The sequence below is a fragment of the Gigantopelta aegis genome, chromosome 3 (assembly GCF_016097555.1).
Source record: "Gigantopelta aegis isolate Gae_Host chromosome 3, Gae_host_genome, whole genome shotgun sequence".
NCBI classification, from domain to species: Eukaryota; Metazoa; Mollusca; class Gastropoda; order Neomphalida; family Peltospiridae; genus Gigantopelta; species Gigantopelta aegis.
Window position 1 is genome coordinate 33,892,678 of NC_054701.1, and position 22,166 is coordinate 33,914,843.

Below are 22,166 nucleotides of genomic sequence, written 5' to 3' on the forward strand. Positions count from 1 at the left end.
GAAGCGATCTTAGCGCTAAGATCATCTTTAATGCATACCTACCTTATGCACTTAAGGTAATCTTAGCGTTAAGATCGCTTCGTGGAACTGGACCCTGAGTTTTATGATCACTTTCCAAAGAGCCGCTCTACGACTCAAAACAGTTACTGTTAAAATGTTTGGGTTGTTCTTGTAGGGTTTGTTTGTGTTGTTTTTTTTTTTTTTTTTAATCGTTTTGCTTTTTCTTTACCCCCCCCCCCCCCCCCCCCCCCCAACATATTCTCAGTGTCGCACATTCCAAAGTTTAATGATAAATACATTCTACCATCTAATTATTATTGCAGAGTTTTGTTCAAGGAGACTTTGTTAATTGTTTTTATTCTTTCTGGCGAATAAGGTCACGCACGCATTCACATACGTTTCAGGCCTAGACAAACACATTTTACGGTTCTAGTAAAATAGTTCAAAGAATTTAGTATGTATATGTTTTCACTTAAACTGAGCGTGCACAATTTGTATGTCCTAATATATATGTCCTGCATCGAATATGTTTTGATGATAGTATATTCTCAAACTTGCACATGTCTAAGCACAATATTAAATTGTATAATGCTGCATGGATCGTAACATAACTATTGGCCCGGCTGTCGTATATGGCTGGACACGTATGTGTGTTGACTCTTCAGTCACACCATAATACTGTATAAATGTCCTCTAACTGGTTCAGACTCTGTCATACTGGCCATGAATCACCGGTTAGAACAAGGTGGAATGGGAGATCCCATTTTGCACAAGCCAAGGTACCATTCCGCATAACATACTGCATTACGTAGTATAAACCTACTGTATGGAATTGTACCTTTGCTTGAAAAGATGGGTAGATTCTGAATCTTATGATCATTGGTGATAGGCCTAATATAGTATCAAACAAACTCCACACTACGTCCATCGTCATCACTTTGACGAAAGTTGTCTTCTTCCACAGTATTTTGTCCTTTTTGTGAGGTCACACCAGGATTGTCAAGGTGGCCCCCAACATCGATTGTATCAGAGTAGCTCCTCTGTCTGGCAGATGCACTCTGGCTATGAGGCATCGTCTGCATGGCCACATCAGAAAAACTCTTATTCATATGAGGTACTGAACCAGTAACTTGCTCCGATGAAGAAGAAGAAAAAGAAGGACGAGGAGGCATCTGTATATTTGCATTGAGAAATCCCTGAAGTTGCTCTGGATCAAAAACTGGGTGTATATAACCAGCATTGGAAATGTCGTTTTCAGGAACTGGGTTCAACTTTTGAGGTGATATTGAACCACCCATAGCGCCTTGTATTTGTGTGGAAATATCGGAAGGAACCGAATCAGCTGTTGGGGAAGACGATTCCTGGCTGTTAGCTGTAATGGACTTCCCGTGATTATCCGGCCATCCAGGTTTGACCTGGGTATGGGAGAGGGAGCTGTGAGTGGTGAACGTGCTGGTGGTGCTGCTGTCTGTGGTGTTTGGCGTGGTGGACCCCTGTGACCATCCAGAGCATGGGACAGGAGGGGAAAGACGGTTCGAAAGAGTTGGGACGTTAGGGTTGCGCGGAACCTCCTGCATGTCCAGGTCTTCATATGAATGATGTCTTGGCTGGTGACCCACTAAAATAAAATATAAACATACATTACACCAAAAACTGATATAATAATTAGTTGAACGTAATTTAACCAAAACGTAGTCCTAGTCATATAGAAAAAAGCCTGGACTGGATAAACTTTGGTTTACAGATAATTCTGAGCGACAAAACGGCAATACATGATAAGTCGAATGGGCATTTAGCAAAATAGTGGTTGATTCTATGATTATCTATCTAGTGACTCATCTAAAGGACAGCTACTACCCCAACACCCCACCCCAGCACCGCGGAAAATACCCAAATTGTCACTGTGGAATGTCTTAAATGAGGATAAGATTTAGAATTTAAGTGAGTAGGAGTGGATTAACACGTTTACACATTTACAAACAATAAAAATGATGCAAGAGAATGTATAGGTATTTTCAGAAATTTTATCTGTAACTTGTCTTACTGCGGTCATGGCAATTAGTTATATAATTAAATGAGAAATTTTAAAGCTTGCTCTTAAAGCCTGTATTTATGTTTATATGCCAATCCAGAAATAAAAATAATAGAATTGTATAAACAACATAATGAAATCCTGTTTTCATAAAACTAAACTTTGCATGGACACTTAAAAATTGTTTCCAGTATTCCTCTCTCATTCTATGCTTGATTTAACCTATGCCGTGATGAGAGAACCGGGAATAATTTGAAAGTGATGCTGATGTGATTGTTTACACAATGATAATCAACTAGCTTATTCAATGTTGTCTATTTGCAAGATTAGGATACAGTGATTGTAAGTTAACTCATAAGTTGAGATGCCGGAGATGGACCCACCCCAAATATTTGTGTTGTGGATGCGCTACTTACTGCTAGTCTCACATAGATTACTTACGTCTGTTAGAGAATTCCTTACTGCGCCGCGTTTTGTTCCTGATGAGGACGACAACGATGATGACCAAGAAGACCATCATTAGAAAGCACAGCACTGACAACACAATCACAACGGGCAGTAACTCTTCAGATACGCTCCCGTCAGTTCTCACAGAAGTAGAGTTATCCCCTTTTGAGTGTCGATCCAAACAGACGCGGCAAAGAGTGATAAATTCACAGGACGATTTCAGTTCGTATCCAGGCCTGCCTACAGCATCATAAAATGTGATGTCTTCTCTCTTGATCTGAAGTCCATTTTGTTCACTAAAACTCCCAACCTACAAAATAAACAGCTATTGCGATAATTATTTATAGCAATAACACCATACCAATTATTTATAGAGCATGACCTTTGTTATCATTAGCAAATTGACATGGGTGATGTCTACTATCAATCGACTGTGCTCCTTAGCTTCTGGTCATAAAAGACAACATAATACTTGCCTTCTCCACCATGGGAACCGTATATGACAATACTAAATGACACACTATTTAAAACATCTTGGAAACAGGTATATAAAGATCATTCCATTGTACACAAGAGAGAGAGAGAGAGAGAGAGAGAGAGAGAGAGAGAGAGAGAGAGAGAGAGAGAGAGAGAGAGAGAGAGAGAGAGAGAGAGAGAGCGAGAGATAGAGACAGAGACAGAGACAGAGACAGAGAGAGAGAGAGAGAGAGAGAGAGAGAGAGAGAGAGAGATTTTTAAAGTAGTAATTTACACATACTCACCGGAACATATCCATACGAACCGCTTGGAAGTCTTTGTATGTTATTAATAATAAATCCAACGTTGCCATTCCCAGCTTTAGTGAAAGGCTTTGAAATCGTTCCAGATTCGTCTCTGAGACTGACATTTTTAATTCTGTCCAGCAGAAGACCAGAAGTGAACGATCTACAAGGCCAAGTGCTGGAGCACGCAGCTAACCTCTTCGCATCCATGAAACCATACCCCACGCCATGCACAGCCTCAATTACTCGAAGAGCCAAGTCCTCAGCCAGGATTGTGTTGACATCTTCATTGCTGAGTCTGACAGACAATGGGCACAGTTTTGAGAAGATATTGTCGAAGCCTCCAGGCAGATTGCATTGAAAGTTGGCTTGCCAAAAGTGACCCAACCATGGATTGTGCGTTATGTTCTTTGGACTCAAACTCAGTATATGTCGCCTCAACAAGTTGCTAATCTTCACATTTACATCTACTACAAAGGTAAAGGATCCACGCACCACAAGACTCCGTCTGTCTCGAAGCACGTCTGGGTTGGCACCCCACGCCTCACTTCCTATAAAAATCATCGGCTCCTCGAAATCCTCCATGGAGTCAAGAAGATCTGAAGCTATCGACGCAGTTCCAAAATACACTATGACCTTTGAACCTGATTCAGCAATCAGGGTAAGAATACTAAAGAGTGTAACCACGTTAGAATCAACAGATACCTCGTAGGGATCTCCAACACAGATTCCCAGTTTCTCGGCCATCATCCTGAACTGTCCTATTCCTTTCCTTCCGTAGTTGTTATTTATACTGATGGTGCTCACATGGGTGACCCCTAACTTCTGCACAAGCTCTACCATCGCCTTTGACTGAACTGTGTCGCTGGGAACGGTTCTCAGAAAGAAAGGATAGGTCTCTTTGTCGTCGAGCACGGGTGACGTTGCGCCGTACGACACCAGGGGAATGCCCAGGTTCTGTAGTGGTTGCACAGCTGCGAGGGTGACCGTGCTCGACTGTGCGCCGACAGCCGCGACGATTTTGCTGACGTCGATCACTTCTTGAGTTACCGGGTCCTTGAGGATAGTCTTGCCGCTCAACACAGTGTTCAGAATGAGGCTCGACGTCAGAGGGTTGTAGCAGTCGTCGATGGCAATCGCACCGAACCTTTCTCCAGTTTCTTCCTTTAGTGCCTCCACGGCACCGAGGAAAGAAAGCAGAGCGTGCAATCCCCTCTGGCTGTATCCATCGCTACAGCGATAGTCTCGGCTGCTATGAGGAGTGTGCAAAGAGAACAGGCCAAGGAGTAGCACATCTCCTGGAATGTAGGCAAATGGAACTTCTGGTGTTCTATGACACTCCCGGCACACATGCTTACATGCTGAACTAGGCGTGGCTCTAGAATGTCTCAACTGCATCATCAGACTCTCGTTTAGCTCCAGACTGTCATCGATGTAGTGCCCAATCTAAAAATAAGAACATTAAGTTAAAGTTACCACATAAACTTACTCGTGGTATCCATGGTTGTTACACATATTCGATGTTTTCATTGACAGCCAATAGTCCCGAGTGCGAGGGTCTATTTCCTGCCAATCAAAACTTTGTAAGTGTGCAGAACGCGAGCACGTTTATGCGGTAACTGACTTGTGTCAAAACTCTAAGCGATGTTGCAAGTGAATAAATAATTAAAGTTTAAAAGATTTTTTATTATTATTTAACGACGCCCCTAGAGCACATTGATCTTTATCTTATCATCGGCTATTGGACGTCAAACATATGGTCATTCTGACATATTTCTTTAGAGGAAACCCGCTGCCGCCACATAGGCTACTCTTTCCAATAAGCAGCAAGGGGTCTTTTATATGCACTTTCCCACAGACAGGACAGCACATACCACGGCCGTTGATGAACCAGTTGTGGACCACTGGTTGTAACGGAAAATAGCCCAAACTGCAAATGGGTCTACTGAAAAGGATCGATCCGATGACCGACCGCTTCACAGGCGGACACGCCGCTTGAGCTACATCCCGCTCTGTGAATAAATGAATTAATTAATCGATGTTTAATAACACCACAACACAAACATACACATAGTCGATTGTGTTTCAAGCAAACGTAAGTATTTGAATATGATTATTAAGTGATGGTGCATGCATGTTTTGCTCAGAGAGAAGTGGGGTTTAATGTGTACGGTTATATATATTTATTGCATCCTTTTGTCAGTGTGAACACAACATAAGCATGTTACAAGTACAAATGTGTTATGAGTTGTACTACCCAATATTTGACATTAAGCATCGCCATTAAAGATATTACCCTGAGTCTGTAGTTTCTAAACCAGAGTGGTTTGATATACTCATATGTCATAAGGAACGGAGTGTAGCCCAGTGGTAAAGCGCTTGCCTGATGCACGGCCAGTCTAGGATCGATCCCCGTAGGTGGGCCCATTGGGCTATTTCTCGTTCCAGCCAGTGCATCACGACTGGTATATCAAAAACCGTGGTATGTGATATCCTGTCTGTACGGTGGAATTGTTACATAATACATTTTTGTAAAGAAAATCAATGTTGAGCTATTACAAAAATTATGATGACCACAACTGCATCGAGTATGCAGTGTCATTCATAATCTAGACAGAAACATGCTACTTTAATAAATAAAACAGGTTATATCAGCTGAATGGAGGTAATGCGCCCCGAACTATACACATCAATCACACCTCATTTTTCTCCACCACCTTTATTATTTGCCTGTCGTCCCCAAACAAGACTTACAGTAAGTGTGGATGCCCCCACTCAATGTGGGCGCCACCCCGAATATAAAATCTTTTGCTACGTCAATGCACATTTAGAATCCAGACTTAAATAACACATATATCACTTATAGTTATGCTACTGAACCAGTGCATGTATTTGATTATAAATAACAATCTATATTATTAGTGTATGCCCGGTAAAATATGTGTGTGTGTATATATATATATATATATATATATATATATATATATATATATATATATATATATGTGTGTGTGTGTGTGTGTGTGTGTGTGTGTGTGTGTGTGTGTGTGTGTGTGTGTGTGTGTGTGTGTGTGTGTGTGAGGTGTCAAACCTAAATAGACAGCCATACTTAATAACAATAATATTAGAACAGGCGCTCAGTTAATCTACTAACCTGCAATCAAATAAAATGTTCCAGTTATGATCAAAAGCTAAAATTCTTAGGTATTCAAACATATGTTCTTCAGGTTCGTGTCAATATTGACCGATCTGACTGTGAATTTCAGTGTCACAGACAGTCAGTCCGTTCGTCCACCTGCCTGTATGTCTGTCCGTCTGTCTGTCTAACAAGAATGTCTGTCTAACAAATCAGTCTTCCTACAATCATGCTTGTCTATTCGTCGGACTACCAATACCGTATAAAATTGCCCATCTGATGCCAGGTTGAAATCGTAGAGTGAAGAGTTCAACGCAGTCAGGTCTCCGTCATCTGTAACCACCAATTCCCTCCCGTTTCTGACAAACAGCTCGGGCACAACCTCTTGTTCAAAGTCTGAGTACCTGATAGGCCCCGGTCTGTATTCCGGCAGAATCCCATCTTTGACTTTCTTTAGAAAAGGAGCGCAATATTCATGCCGGGAGCTGCACATGTTCCCATGCGCCGATTTCATGACATCCGCCAATATGTACGTCGCATCGAGCGCCGCTGTGACGTAATCGTAAAAACTGAACTTCCTCATCATATCGAGACTCGCAGAACACGCAGTCAGCTTCTTGTCTGAAGACGCTGGAGGAGAACAGTGATAAAGATACTCGACGTATTCGTTTATCCACGGCGACCATTTGTCCTGCATACTCGGGCTGCTGGCGGTGCTGAGAACACTGGCAAAGTTATCTCTGATCTCGCTCGACTTCACTACCGAAGGCGACACCGTTATAACCATGTTTTTGTAGGGCTGGAGTTCGCGCGCCAGCTCGGCGCTATTACCCACCCCGTCGCTCATCACCCAGTGCACCTTGTGAATCGACTCCCTCTCCAGAACCCAAGACGGCTGTCGTTCGGTTATAGTCCGGTACAGAAGGACCGCCTCTTTATTGAAGCCGTAGTAGACGCCGCCGACGTTTCCGTCTCGGGTCTTCTCCAGGTCAATGAAGAGCGATCTGATGAAGTCTGTCAGGGTGGACTGCAGTTTTGTGTCCTCTCTGTGGATGACGTGGGTTCTGAAGACACAGATGCCAGAGTTCTCGGCATATTGTCGAAAGTGTTCAAAGCCGTTGGTGCCGTAGTTGTCGTCCGTGTGAACACCAACTATGTAGCTCCAGTTCAGGTGCTTCACAATGTCTAAAATTACCTGGCGGTGGAAGAGCAAAGTATTATTTTTAAAAAATCAAATCGATGAAGGGGTTGTAGGTTATATTTACCTATATACACCATAAACAGAATAGGCCTACACATTTTAAAATATGAATTTATTTATATTAAATTGTATTAAAACAAATCAAGCTAATTCATCAGCTTGTAATAATTCCGCAGCGTTCAAGTCAGCTCGTCTGGAGAAGAAGAATGGATGTAACTCAGATATAGCACACTTCTCAAGTTGTGATGGGATCGCAATCCCTTGGGTCAAGAAGTGCAAGTGTTGTACTTCGTTTATAGAATGGGAGAAAAAATTCCCTGACGTTAAAAGTGCAACTGATAGCATAAAAAAGACTCCTTGTTGTCAGTTGACAGGACAATAAGTGACGGCAACAGTCTTCTTCTATAACAGCCCATACCAGTGTTAAAATGATCATGTCTTTGGAAATGATATCCAGTGATTTCACAATGTGTTAGTCAGTTTAAAACTTTCATTAAACCATTTAAGTTTTATCTGTTACCTTGAAATAGGCTCTTGCCTTACTTGTGGTAGGAACTATCAAGACAGAGGTACTTGCGTCAGTGGTCTCTGGTTGTTTTTTCCTCATCCCACCACAACTGATATAATATCAAAGGCCGCGATATGCATTGTTCTATGTGTTGGAAAATGCATATAAGAGATCCCTTGCTGCTAGAGGAAAATGTAGCGGGTTTCATCTAAGACTACGCGTAAACAAAATACATGACATCGAATAGCATCGAATATTTGGCATCGCATAGCCGAACATTAATAAATCAATGTGCACTAGTTAACAATAATTCAACGAAACAAACGTTAACTTTAACTCACCTTACTCTGAATGGCATCAGAGGGCACAGTTCTGATGTAGTTTGGGTAGAGGGTTTTGTTGCTCAGGTCCGGTGTTGTAGCAGATACACCGATCATTGGAATTCGACTGGTACTCAACATGTCGGCCACTGCAGTAGTCGACTGGCTCACCGTCGTGCCAATTATTCCTGGAAAACAACAACGGACGAAACATAATTTTAATCACAAATAGAACATAATATTTTTGCTTAAAGCTGCAGTCTCGAGTATATTACACTATTGATATTATAAAACATCGTTGAGAATAGACATGAACATTAAACCCATTCAAAGAGAAGACCCTTATAATATATGAACTGGCGCCATAAGCGTACAAGACAGTTGGGGGTGGGGTGGGGGGGGGGGGGGTCAGTAAAAAATGATACAGATATTCGGACAAAATGTACCGACCTGAGGCCTTTTTACCATGTATTTCCATCATTCTACCCACAAAATTAGTTAATCCATGTAAAAATGCGTTATTTGTTTGCAACCCTATATAACTTAATCTTCTGACCTGCGATTGGAGTTTGTAGGCTCGTGTTACAGCTACCTCTAGCGTCCCAGACGTCAAACAGACTTTGAATAGCATGTTTCTTTAAGCCACAGTCATCGTATATCTTGTATCCTGCAAAACATGGGAGGAATATTTGCAAATGTATATACACGTATATATATATATATATATATATTGCTTAGAATGAGGCGGCTATGTACATGCAGGTTGTGATAGCCAACACAAATAAGTATGGGTCAATCAAATATAGCTTAATGAAAACCTGTTACGTTTAAAATATTCTAGGTCCAATTCAAAGACGCATTTATTTCTTGATATGCTTGCAAGATTTCTTCTCGAGGAATGAAGACTCAACATGGCTGAAACTAATAACATTCGTCTACATCAGTTAATGACTGCATTGCTCATTCAAGCACTTGCTTACATCCACTGAATGTACAAGCACGTCTGTTATGTGCATAATGCTTGAAATGCTCACCGCTGAGACTTGTTTGGTCTTGGGTGCTACGCAGGGATAAATTCATTAGCTTGATTCTATAGCTTGTGAGCAGAGTCATGGTTGATAAGGCAAGTAATGCAGTAAAAAGTTTCTTTTGTTAAACGATATCACTAGAGCACATTGATGTATTAATCATCGTTTATTGAACATCACACATTTGGTAATTCTGATATATTTCGTCTTAGAGAGGAAACCCACTACATTTATTCATTAGTAGCAAGGGATCGTTGATATGCCCATCCCACACAGGATAGCACATACCACGGCCTTTGATATACCAGTTGTGGTGCACTGGCTGGAACGAGAAATACCCTCAATGGGCCCTCAAACGAGGATAGAACTTAGACCGACCGCGCATCAGGCGAGCGCTTTACCACTGGGCTACATCCCGCTCCCCCATGCACTCATTGGCGTACTCAGTGATGTGTTTGCCCTTGTTGATTCACTGGCCAAAATATTTGTCTCCATCTAACATATTCTTTATTTCAGCCCATGATATGGTAATACATGTACTTAACATTTGGGCAATTCCACGGTAATACACGTGACATTCAGACATATCTATTAGCCTCTGTTGAATAACTGCGATACACGAATGTGCTCTTGTGTGCTTTATGATAAAGTATACTGACTACCCGTGTTACATATCCCCAACATATTACACATTGGTAAATGGTTGAACAGGAAGGTTCGGTAACACACGTGGCATGGAATTGGACAACGTTTTGAAATGTCATGGATTTCATTTTTTTTTTTAAACCCTCTGTGAAGTGTGTACAGATAACACGTTGATGTCAAAATGTGTCAATCAACTGATCAAGCAATTAGTATAGATGAATTATTGTTTTTAGGTGGCTGTTTGATTTTAAAAATTGAAATTTGCATCACCCCCTACGTGACATGACGCAACGATGTTCTTAAATGTGAAACTGGTGAATTACAAATGCACATTTCATATCGGATGGTGTAAGGGTCGTGAAGGACAATCTATTAACATTTACATCTGAATGGTCCAAGTCCACAAACAGTGGAACAACTTGGATGAAATCTCTGCGATTGGTATTCGAGCCTGCAGTCCAGAACTTTAAGAACGCAACATTAAAAGGCTCATACAATTACAAAAATAGAAACGAGTTTTCTGCTTTCAACAAATAGGATCATAGTTATATGATGATGAGGATTTTCAGTGCTGTTTAAAATGTTTAAATTTCCACCTGTGTCAGTATTTAAAATTTGATGAAATATGCCCCCTCCCAAACAATAAAACATGCCCTCCTTACATAGCTCTAGTTTTCGTTTTCCTTTCTTTTGTTTAAAAATAATTAAAATGAAGAAAAAAAGACACTCATATAACTACTAATCCATGCTACATGTCTGTTCACAAATTATTATTTATAAATGTATTTATTTATTTATTTATTTATTTACTGTTCTCTTTCATTTATGCCAACGTCACATACAACTTCGTTTGCAATCTTTGGTATTTTACAAAGTTTCACAAACAAATTTAAATATTTATTAAATTATTATATATAATTATACGCTTCATTATTATCTGTATCACAGCCATAGTCACAGTCAGATTCATTATCATTTGTAATATCCAGTATTTCCGAAACAAATATTATTTAGCTTTTTTCCTTCACCATTTTAATTAATTCATATTTGTGCTTCAAATTCTTGCTACATGTAAAGCGCCACATTATGGGAAGGGTCCTTTTACTTTTGTTGATTGTCCGACAAGTAGTAACAGGTTTTGCTTCCAACATTCAAACTAGGTACATATTATTGTGCATAATAAACCTTCGTGAATTTATAAGTCTATATCTACTGACACACACACGCACGCACGCACACACGCACGCATGCACACACATACAGATATATATATATATATATATATATATATAGATAGATAGATAGATAGATAGATAGATAGACAGACACATACACAGAGACAAATACACACACAGACAGAAACACACACACATAATTATGATACTAATATTATTTCACTCATTATCGCGTGAGAGCCAGAAGGACGTAAGTGCATCAAAATTAATTTTTAAAAAGCCGAGATAATGAAGGAAAACTGTTTTTCTTGATCAGTAGTTAAGATGTCGAATTTGTTTTAATGATAATGAAAGCTGAACATATTTACGATTTCTTTGTATATTTGCGTTATTTATAGCATATTAGGTGTTTTAGTTATTTGCTTAAATAGTTGTAGTTACGACAATTATTCTTGATTAAATTAAATGCGTCATTTACCAACAGTATATCAAGTAAATTTAGATATTTATTCTGAAAGAACCATCACTTCTAAAACATTTCAGTTTTGCAAATCACATATTTATTTTTAAAAAGGAGAAAGCTTGTATATAGAAAATATTTAGAAGCAAACATTCAAAACGGAATACAAGTAGAAGTACGTATTAATAAAATCACCGCTTAAACAAAATATTAAGTGAAAAAAGTTATTTTACTTTTTTAAATAATAATACAATAAAGAAAATCACCAATTGAACAAAATAATAATATGAAAAAAACCCTACTCTGACTCGTGAAATCCTTGTTTTCTTTTACCCACCCCTGATTTTGTTTGACCTTATCTGGTGCAGGGTTTCTGCCAGAGGGTAAAATGGGTATGGTACCATATCCAAATATTTTTGCAGAACTTTTGTTTTTTAAGTTAACTTTTTGACAAAATTAATTACTCTTACTGTATGATTTTCTTAATCCTAACCCTAAACTTAACCCATTTTCTTTCTGAGGGAGGACCCCCCATATCTCTATTGACTGTGGTTGCATTCAATTCCATAGATCCATACCCAAAAATTTCTATCTGGCAGCAACACTGTAGTGGTAGTGCTCCATGTTCGTTGTTTGATGATGGTGCATCAGAATCAGACGACTTGTCCATACAAAACCTCTTTTTTTCTAGGCAAGTATTCGTTCCTGATGAGTCATCAGAAAATCTGATGTCATGTTGTGTGTAGTGTTCTTTGCGTGTTCTTTGCGCCATGGGAGTCCTTTTGCAGATAGTTCCTGGTTCCGCTGCCTCGGGGTGTACTTCACTAGTTTCAAGAATACCTGGTTTATCAGCTAGTGCAACAAACAATCCAGAATAGTTAAGCAAACTGAAACTGGTATTCTTTAACGAAGAAACTATGTTTAGCAGCTTATTGGTTTGGAATACACCGGGTTCAAGTGAAGCTCATTCAAAGGATATAGAGTTTACATTTCCAATGAGGGTGTGTACTGAATATCAAATCCAGAAGTAGTGAACACTATACCATGTTCACCTGTTGAGTATGCAGGATTCTCTCCAGGTTATATTGAGTGAACAGTAAACCCTACAGCTTCTGCTGTGCGTTGGGTGTACTCTCCGGGTTCTGTTGTGTGTTCGTTCAGTGTACACTCCTCGTTTTGTTGTGTATTTGGTGATCTCTCCGGGTTCTGTTGTGTGTCCAGTGATCTTTCCAGGTTCTGTTGTGTGTTGGGTCTACTCTCCGGGTTTTGTTGTGTGTTCAATGCAAACCCCTGGTTTTATTGTGTATTTGGTGATCTCTCCGGGTTCTGTTGTGTGTCCAGTGATCTCTCCAGGTTATACTATGTGTTCAGTGATCTCTCCAGGTTCCGTTGTGTGTCTGGTGATCTCTCCAAGTTCCATTGTGTGTTCAGTGATCTCTCCAGGTTCTGTTGTGTGTCCAGTGATCTCTCCAGGTTCGATTGTGTGTTCAGTGATCTCTCCAGGTTATGATGTGTGTTCAGTGATCTCTCCAGGTTATGATGTGTGTTCAGTGATCTCTCCAGGTTCTGTTGTGTGTTCAGTGATCTTTCCAGGTTCTATTGTGTGTTCGGTGAAACCTCCAGGTTCTATTGTGTTCAGTGATCTCTTCAGGTTCTACTGTGTTCAGAGATCTCTCCAGGTTATGTATGATGTGTGTTCAGTGATATCTCCAGACTATGTTATGTGCAGTGTTCTCCGTGTTTTGTTGAGTGTTAAGTGATAAATCCTCCGGTTTCTGTTGTGTGTGCTAAATTATTTTCTGCGTCTGTTGTGAGTGATATGTCATGTTCAAGTTCTCTTGTGTGTTCTATGTCATGATCATGATATGTTGTATGTGTGTTCTGTCATGTTCTTCTTCAGGTTCTGTTGTGTGTACTATGTCACGTTCAGGTTCTGTTGTGTGTGCCACGTCATGTTCAGGTTTTGTTGCGAGTTCTCTATTATGTTCAGGTTCTGTTGTGAGTGCTATGTCATGTTCAGGTTCTGTCGCATTTTTGCTATGCTATGTTCAGGTCTTGTTGTCATTGATGTGCCAAGTTCTGTTGTGTATGATATATATCATGTTCAGGTCCTGTTGTGTGAGCTATGTTATGTTCATGTCCTGTTGTGTGTGCTATGTCATGTTCAGCTTATGTTGTGTGTGCTATGTCATGTTCAGCTTCTGTTGTGCATGCTATGTTGTGCGTGCTATGTTGTGCTAATGTTTTGGTGTGTGTGTGTGTGTGTTGTGTCATGTTCACGTTCAACATTCTGTTGCTTAGCTTAGTAACTGGTTTAACGTGTCCATAGTACATATACCACTAGGGTTTCAAACACGCCTATCCCGAGTCTGGCCTCCGATGGGATATTCTGTTGCAAATATTGGTTAACTGTAAAGTTAATCAAAGTTCATAGATCTTGCTATCGTTTATGTTCAGGCCACATTCACTTTATTGACCTTTTAACCTTACGACTGATTACACAGTCTTTTGTTACTGTACTTTGTCCTGGATAACTTACACTATTGTTAATATTGCCTACATTAGGGCAATCCTGTAGATCTTCAAAGGCAGGTGAAAGGCGGAACTTGATCACCGTAACATATAATTAAATACATGTACATTCAAAATCAGTGTGATTATGCTTGCACTTTGGTCGTATATGCCACATACAACATTATTATGAATTAAAATTATATCTACAGATACAAATTACATGTTGGAAACTTTGCTTCAATTAAAAACATTTCAAAATAGATATTTGTTTTTTAGGAAAATTCACCAAAACATGTTTATTATTATAATTATGGTGCACATAAAATAGCAAACCATACAAACATTAATGTTACTGCAATTCCTATTTATATATACAGACACCATTCTTGTCTGTTGCCAAATGGTTCATTGCATGCAGTACCAAATGTTTTTCTTAAATAGACTTGGCTCTCACAGCGACAAAAGTCATATTATTTTAAGGATTCAAGCACATAAAAATATTGACATAGTGTATGCTCTATTGCACTTCGCATTTGTAATTTCTATCACAGACCGATGACAAAGAATACATATGTGTCGTATTTGGCACATACGACCTGTCAGACATAATTATATAACGAACTGTATTTAAAAAGGGTGCATCTACCACACACGACCAGTCGAGTTCACATAATGGACAGCAAGCAAATCGGAGGAAAGTCGTATGTGTCAGTTACGTCTATTTTCGTGCAAATTGGTATCTGTGATTCACTTGCGACCATTTAAATCCTTCACTATAAGCGATGCAATTAGGGACACAGCTACGATTTTTTTGTGATAATATATAATCGGGGATGGCGATTCCGAATATGCAAAAAGACGTTTTAGGTCGTATCTGCCACTTACGACCTTTTAGCTCTCACGCGACGACATATCTGATATTTTATTTTGTACGAAGTTAAAACGATGGTTTCCCGGATGTTAATAATAAAATCTTTTTCATTTCGTGGTAAGCAATTACCCACAAAAGTCTCCAATAAATATTTCTTGTTGCAGCCAGTCCACCACAACTGGTATATCAAATGCTGTGGTATGTGCTGTCCTGTTTAGGGGATGGTGCACATAAAAGATCCATTGCTATTAATGAAAAAGTGTAGCGTATTTCCTCTCTAAGACTATATGTCAGAATTACCTAATGTTTGACATCCAAATAACCAATGATTAATAAATCAATGTGCTCCAGTGGTGTCCACAGTCGTTAAATAAAACAAACTTTTTATTCGATAAGTATTTGCTTAATATCGATAGACAAGTAATATAATTGGAAAATGGCCGTATACTTCCTATCAGAGCTACAGTGGTTATAATGAGACAGAAGTCGCTGTAGTGTCCTCACACGTGCCCAATGAAACATCAAAACCCACTTTCGACGAGAGCCGATACCTGGATGCGAACCCAGTACCCACCAGCCTTAAGTTCGATGGTTTAAGCGAGATCGGTGCCGGGACCGGGATACGAACCAATTACCTACCAGCCTTATGGTTAAGATCGCCGGCTCGACCACTACACCACCGATGCCGGTCGACATTTTGAATTAAAAACTTACCAATCTGGACTCCAGGAATAAACGACCTGTTAGGGTTTCCGTTTCCGTTCAGCTTGTTGATGGCCCAGTCGATGGCAATGGCGTTCTGGATCTCCGTGCTGGAGATCAAACCACACGTCCCGTTCTGGGCCTCGTGGAGTTCCAAGATATAGACAAAGTCAATATCTCCATTCTGAGCTATCATACCCGAGTCACAAACCATATCCTCTCCGAGTATCCGATCGCAGACGACAGATATCACAACAGCTATGAGCACATAAACAGGTGCCATATTTGATTTCCATAAACGTTTTTATGTTCCCCTAGATATTTAGATCAAGCTGTAAAGAATGGACGTTAATCAATTGACGAAACAAGGTAGCTACATGGTTAGACATGTCTCATAAGTCGCTCTAAAACATCCGTCTAGGGTATGCGTCCATTTTGAATACAAGTGACAGCCAAAAACGAAACAAAACAGTTGTTTAAACATTAGGCCAAGCGAGGTATTGTGTTGCAAAGTTGTTTTTCTTTCTGTCAGGTACACAACACGTGGTCATAAACAAAACGTCAACCTTTCGTCTGCTATAAGAATGCCACGGCTGAGAGTACTCTCCGCCGGGTTACGATTTACGTTCATAAACAGTTGAAAACAATGTCCCTCATTCAAAAGCACTTTTACGTATTGTCTTCTCTCTGTGCAATCGAATACCGGAACTTGTGAATGTTTACCATCTATGTCACATACAGGAGACCTCACAGTAACCTAGTTTAGCCACTTGTAAACGAAGGTAGGCCAAGCATATCACGTGACCACACCTAAAGGATATCCGGGAGCAGTGAAGCGAAGCAATACCTTATTTTTCTAGAACAGGTCGTAAAATGTAATAGCACCTCGGCATATTTGTAGCGCCAACTCGAACTGTCGGACAGTTAGACCAGCTTGTAGGGCGGGACGTAGCCCGGTGGTACAGCGCTCGCTCGATGCGCGGTCGGTGTTTTATTTAACGACGCACTCAACACATTTTAATTACGGTTATATGGCGTCGGACATATGGTTAAGGACCACACAGATATAAAGAGAGGAAACCCGCTGTCGCCACTTATGGGCTACTCTTTTTGATTAGCAGCAAGGGATCTTTTATATGCACCATCCCACAGACAGGATAACACACACCATGGCCTTTGATATACCAGTCGTGGTGCACTAGCTGGAGCGAGAAATAGCCCAATGCTGTTGACGAACAGCTTTTTTTAACATTAAGATTCGCAACAGGAAAAATCGCTTTGAAAAGAGATGACTATTTAATGACACAAAAGCATTCATGCAAAAATATCGGCTGTTGGGTGTCAAACAATAGCTTGAATAACGAATGTAACGTAGTAAAACCAGTCTAACTGGCCTGTACAGTATCGTAACTTAGATAAATGACCAGCCTTAGCCAGGATACTTTTAACTAAACGGCTCAAGTGGTAGGATGAGTGAGGGACTCATAGGGTGTTTTTCCCCATCCAAATCAATGCTCCACGGCTACTAATGCAAAAGAAAGAAAGAAAGAAATGTTTTATTTAACGACGCACCCAACACATTCCATTTACGGTTACACGGCGTCAGACATATGGTCAAGGACCACACAGAGTTTGAGAGGAAACCCGCTGTCGCCACTATATGGGCCACTCCTTCCGATCCCTCATTTGCACTTCCCACAGGCAGGACAGCACAAACCACGGCCTTTGTTGAACCAGTTCTGGATCACTGGTCGGTGCAAGTGGTTTACACCTACCCATTGAGCCTTGCGGAGCACTCACTCAGGGTTTGGAGTCGATATCTGGATTAAAAATCCCATGCCTCGACTGGGATCCGAACCCAGTACCTACCAGCCTGTTGACCGATGGCCTAACCACGACGCCACCGAGGCCGGTACTAATGCAAAAATGCATCAGGGTTTGTGTGATTATTATATGTAGGAATTATCTAATGTTTAAAATTCAATAGCCGACGACTAAAGGGACATTCCTGCATTTGCTGCAAGTTTAAAGATGTTAATTTCATTTTATTTCCTAAAATATATTTTTTCGTACGTACGAATTTATTTGAAGACAAAATCCAGATTGGGCTTCTTGCAAATATAAAGACATATATACACATTGAATATACAGACACTGATATTCGAAACAAGATAATATATTTAATATGTAAGTTTAATCGTAGAACTATTTTATTAGTCGGAAACATCTTACAATGCAGCAAACTCAGGAATGTCCCTTTAATTAATTATAAATAACAACTAACTTAACAGACTGAGACAAAAACCAAAACAATGCACAAACAATTATTACTTGTACCTTATGTTATTGCTTCATATAAAAGTGGCATAAATTGGCAACAGAGTCCCTAATTTGTTTGTGGAGGCCAGAGGAGACCAATGGTTGCCGGAAAAACATCCATGCTGGCTAACCAGCCGACCCATGGTGTACCACAGTGTCGAGATTCCCAGTAGTTTTAGCACCTACTGTGGAAAGGCAAAATGGAAGCCCCTACATTATCCAAGCCTTGATGCACCCTCCCCGCTGTATTCACCCAAAGCGTAGATCTACCCCCGAATTGTGGGGTGGAGAGGGCCCAAACGTTACTCGAATGTAGCCCAGGGCACTGCTTACACATTTCCATACTTAATAATTCAAATGATGGCCTGCAGCCTCATAGCATGTCAGGCCCACGGCAAAGACGAGGGTAAATATACCTCCAAACTACCTGCAAATCTCCCTGGACACACACACCCCTCCCCCCTACAAAGCACCCCCCCCCCCACCCCCCTCTATGCCTATAGTAAAAACGAGAACAAAATCCCCTTAAGAAACCCAGGTCAAGAACGTGAGAAGGCTGCACTGATTCATTGATAACCAACCACGCATTAAACATCCTGATATCCTCATTAACTACTGTATTCTGTAAGAAGACCAACCCGTGTGTTTCGAGTATTGTTAACAGAAACTAATCTTCAGCCATTGTCATTATACCCGTGCTGTCTTGGAATGTCACGATGAACAATTCAATGTCTAGCTGGTGTGACCATAACTGCTGTGGCCTCCAATGTCTAGCTGGTGTCACCATAAAAAAATTCAGCATTTAAAAAAAGAAAAGAAACAAAACAAAAAAACACAAAAAAACTAAACAAAACAAAACAAAAAAAGAAAGAAAGAAAGAAAGGGGGTATGGGCGAAGTTTGTTTTACCTTTTTAGCGTGCAAAATACAGAAGTGGAAAAAAAGCGGGTGGGGACTACTCCCAATAATTTGTTAACAAATAATACAATTTAGACATTACTCTCAATTAAAGTCGCACGCCCTAGTTTCAGCCCGCGAAAATTAATTCTAATTTTGGTTAATCTACAAAACTGTAACACACTTAAATCACGTTTTTATAAAATAGAGTGAAAAAGCAGGTTTTATATCAATAAATACCATGGGAATTCCCGTGACCCAATTACTTGAAATAATTTTGAAAGTTAGTATTCTGATGTCACCGGTAGATGTCGCTCGAAGCACAGAAATGCCTATGTCACGACAAATTTCCCAGAGTGCACACAGACTTGGGGTACGTTCCTTTCACCTCTCCTGGGCATGTTCCAACTGTTCTGTCCTGGACAGCGAAAGGAATGAGTTTGGAACAGGAAGTTACTTTACCAACATGGGTGCTTCTGTTGAGGAAGTGGCTGCTGCAGCAATCATGATACTTGAATCGGAATAAGACGACAATGATAGTCCGTCACTGACCATGTTGATTATACTAGTGTTTGAAATAATAAATTTTATATATAAACCGCAATTAGCCTACATTTGCTATTCGGCACCGGGTACTAGTGGCTAACCTATTGTTATTAGCAATTAGATGCACCGTTTATTATTGTTGGTAGTAGTAGTAGTAGTAGTGGTAGTGGTGGTGGTGGTGGTGGTGGTGGTCGTAGTAGTAGTAGTAGTAGTAGTAGTAGTAGTAGTAGTAGTAGTAGTAGTAGTAGTAGTAGTACAGTCTGTAGGAACCAGAGATGGGGAGGCACTTCCCCTCTCCAGGACGAAAATGTAAGGGTTTTTTTTGTCCTACTCTATTTAAATAAAGGTAACAATATAGCTTGTGCCCCCCACCCCCAAGGTTGTATCCCTTTTTCAGATATCGTAAGACTTAGCAAAATTATTGGTTTTAAACGCGCTCTCTCACAGATCGTTGACCTAATTATTGACCCAACAAGGTATTATATGACAATTTATATACATTTGATTTGTACCTAAAAGTACTTTATTGAACCATCTACATAACCACCATATCACACTTATTATTGATATTTTATAAAAATAATTGAATTATGGTTACGGTCCATAATTCTGAGAAAAATAACGGCTATTTGGAGAGCAGAGGTGTGACGTATTATTTTGAGTCACGTGACGAGCATTCCCCGAATAACCGCAGTGCCAAAACGATTTACCAAGCTCGTGTAACGAGAACGTTTGACCGTCCTCTGCGACGTAGGGCAAATAGAAAAAAACAACAAATGAAAATAAGTTATTAAAAAATAATAAAAGCATGTACTGAATGATAATAAGCTTATACATTAATTTATTTTAGTAACAGAAGCATGTTAAACGTCGACAGTCCCGACTAGTTATGCCTTTGCATTTATAGGTAAATTTATCGTTAGTCGTACGCGAAAAATTCTAAACATCTGGATCACAAACACCGTCATTTTCCACCTTGTCAAATTCATTATTATACAAAATATGCCATAACAGCTGACTTAGGATAGGAATTGTTATATTTTTAAAGAATACTCTGAACTAGACGGTGTTTATATACGATGTGACTATATATATATACGAAGGCCGTGTCTATAGCCTCCACTAACGAGGGCTGGCTATATTCACAGCAAAAAATGTATATAGGCGGTAAATAAGTACATGTATTTGATTGATCCATATTATCGAACCATCTGGAACAGAAGGAATACATACTAAGTACTGTAGGAACAGTGCATTTTCTGAACAGGGGAGGTGGAGTAGGCCCTATATGAATTTAGCGGACCCTTTTGTGTACGTTTTCCATAGATATATGAATAGCGTCATATTGTCCCTACAGTACTAACAAAAAATTAATTATAATAAATAATAATAATAATAATAATAATAATAATAATAATAGTGATGAATAAATAAATAAATAAAAATAAAAATTACAAATTATCAGCGGCTGAGGTAGATTAACTGAAAAAGAAACTAACTACGGACAGTACACAAACTAACAACAGGGCTTGAACTTAATAATTTTTCACTGGTTGCAATTTTGAGGCTGCTTACGTAAATTTTTTTAAAAAGTTAATTTTACCGTAAATAAATATGACTAAAAGGTTATTTTGCTGTATTTAGTCACATTTCAAATGCTCAAAATTGCAAGGGGCAATAAAACTCAACATACATTTTTTTTATAGGCTACTACTAAAGCTGAGACCACTCGCGGGTCCCCCTCTAAATTTATGTAATTTTTTGTAACAATAGCCCCCACCCACCCTACCCCACCGCGACGTGATTTTACCAACATTGTAATACATGTAATAATAATAATAATACACAATTATTATTACTATTACTACTACTACTACTACTACTACTACTACTACTACTACTACTACTACTACTACTACTACTACTACTACTACTATTACTATTATTATTATTATTAGTAGTAGTAGTAGTAGTATTAGCCTACTACTACCTTTTTGGGGTGGAGGGGCGGTGTTTTATCTGGAGGAGTTTTGGCTATAAAAATGCAAGATTAACGTGCGTGCACACACGCACAAACGGCAGGCTGAACTTGTCCCTGCACGTAGAACTGGATTCAACTGGATTAAGTAATAATTAGCCAACCTTTGGACGACAAAACATGCAACAGTACACTGTTTTTTTACGCTATACATTAAAACCGAAATACCACTTTGCGAACCAGTCAAAATAATTTGCACACGCGCCTAATAATAATAATAATAATAATAATAATAAATGGTGAGTTCATGTTCCGACTGTTTATTATTTTATTTCAGCGTATTCGCGGTTATTTTCGTCATGAAATAATATTTTTAAAAATATTATCTGCCATGTATACAGCCGGCCCACATTTGCCAAGTCTCTATACACGGCGATCGTTTATATACCATCCAAAAATACATTATACGGTTGTCGTATATATAGCCTCATCACTACGAGTCTGTTTTTCCGTATTTTTCATGTCTCATCACAAGAAAAGTTCCAAATTTTAAAAAAGAAGCGTATTATGGAATTCCCTCGATCGTAGTTCAATTAAAATATTTTGGATCATACAATAACTAGGTTT

The 22,166-nt window shown here is 39.5% G+C and overlaps 1 protein-coding gene across 1 annotated transcript; it reads right to left on the minus strand.

Annotated features, from left to right (window-relative positions):
* Positions 1-263: 263 nt before the first annotated feature.
* Positions 264-16,561, minus strand: LOC121367917. The gene is made up of 7 exons (XM_041492370.1): positions 15,813-16,561; positions 8,962-9,072; positions 8,427-8,593; positions 6,636-7,571; positions 3,241-4,686; positions 2,474-2,789; positions 264-1,618 (listed from the first exon to the last, which is right to left on the minus strand). The coding sequence occupies exons 1-7, from the start codon at positions 16,081-16,083 to the stop codon at positions 903-905; spliced, it is 3,963 nt and encodes a 1,320-aa protein (XP_041348304.1). The 5' UTR covers positions 16,084-16,561; the 3' UTR covers positions 264-902.
* Positions 16,562-22,166: the final 5,605 nt, after the last annotated feature.

Coding starts and splice junctions, on each gene's coding strand:
- LOC121367917 (XM_041492370.1), bottom strand. CDS start 16,083: ATGGCACCTGTTTATGTGCTCATAGCTGTTGTGATATCTGTCGTCTGC. Junction 9,073..15,812: donor TATTCCTGGAGTCCAGATTG/GTAAGTTTTTAA, acceptor CATGTTTTGCAG/GATACAAGATATACGATGAC. Junction 2,790..3,240: donor GTTCGTATGGATATGTTCCG/GTGAGTATGTGT, acceptor TTTATTTTGTAG/GTTGGGAGTTTTAGTGAACA.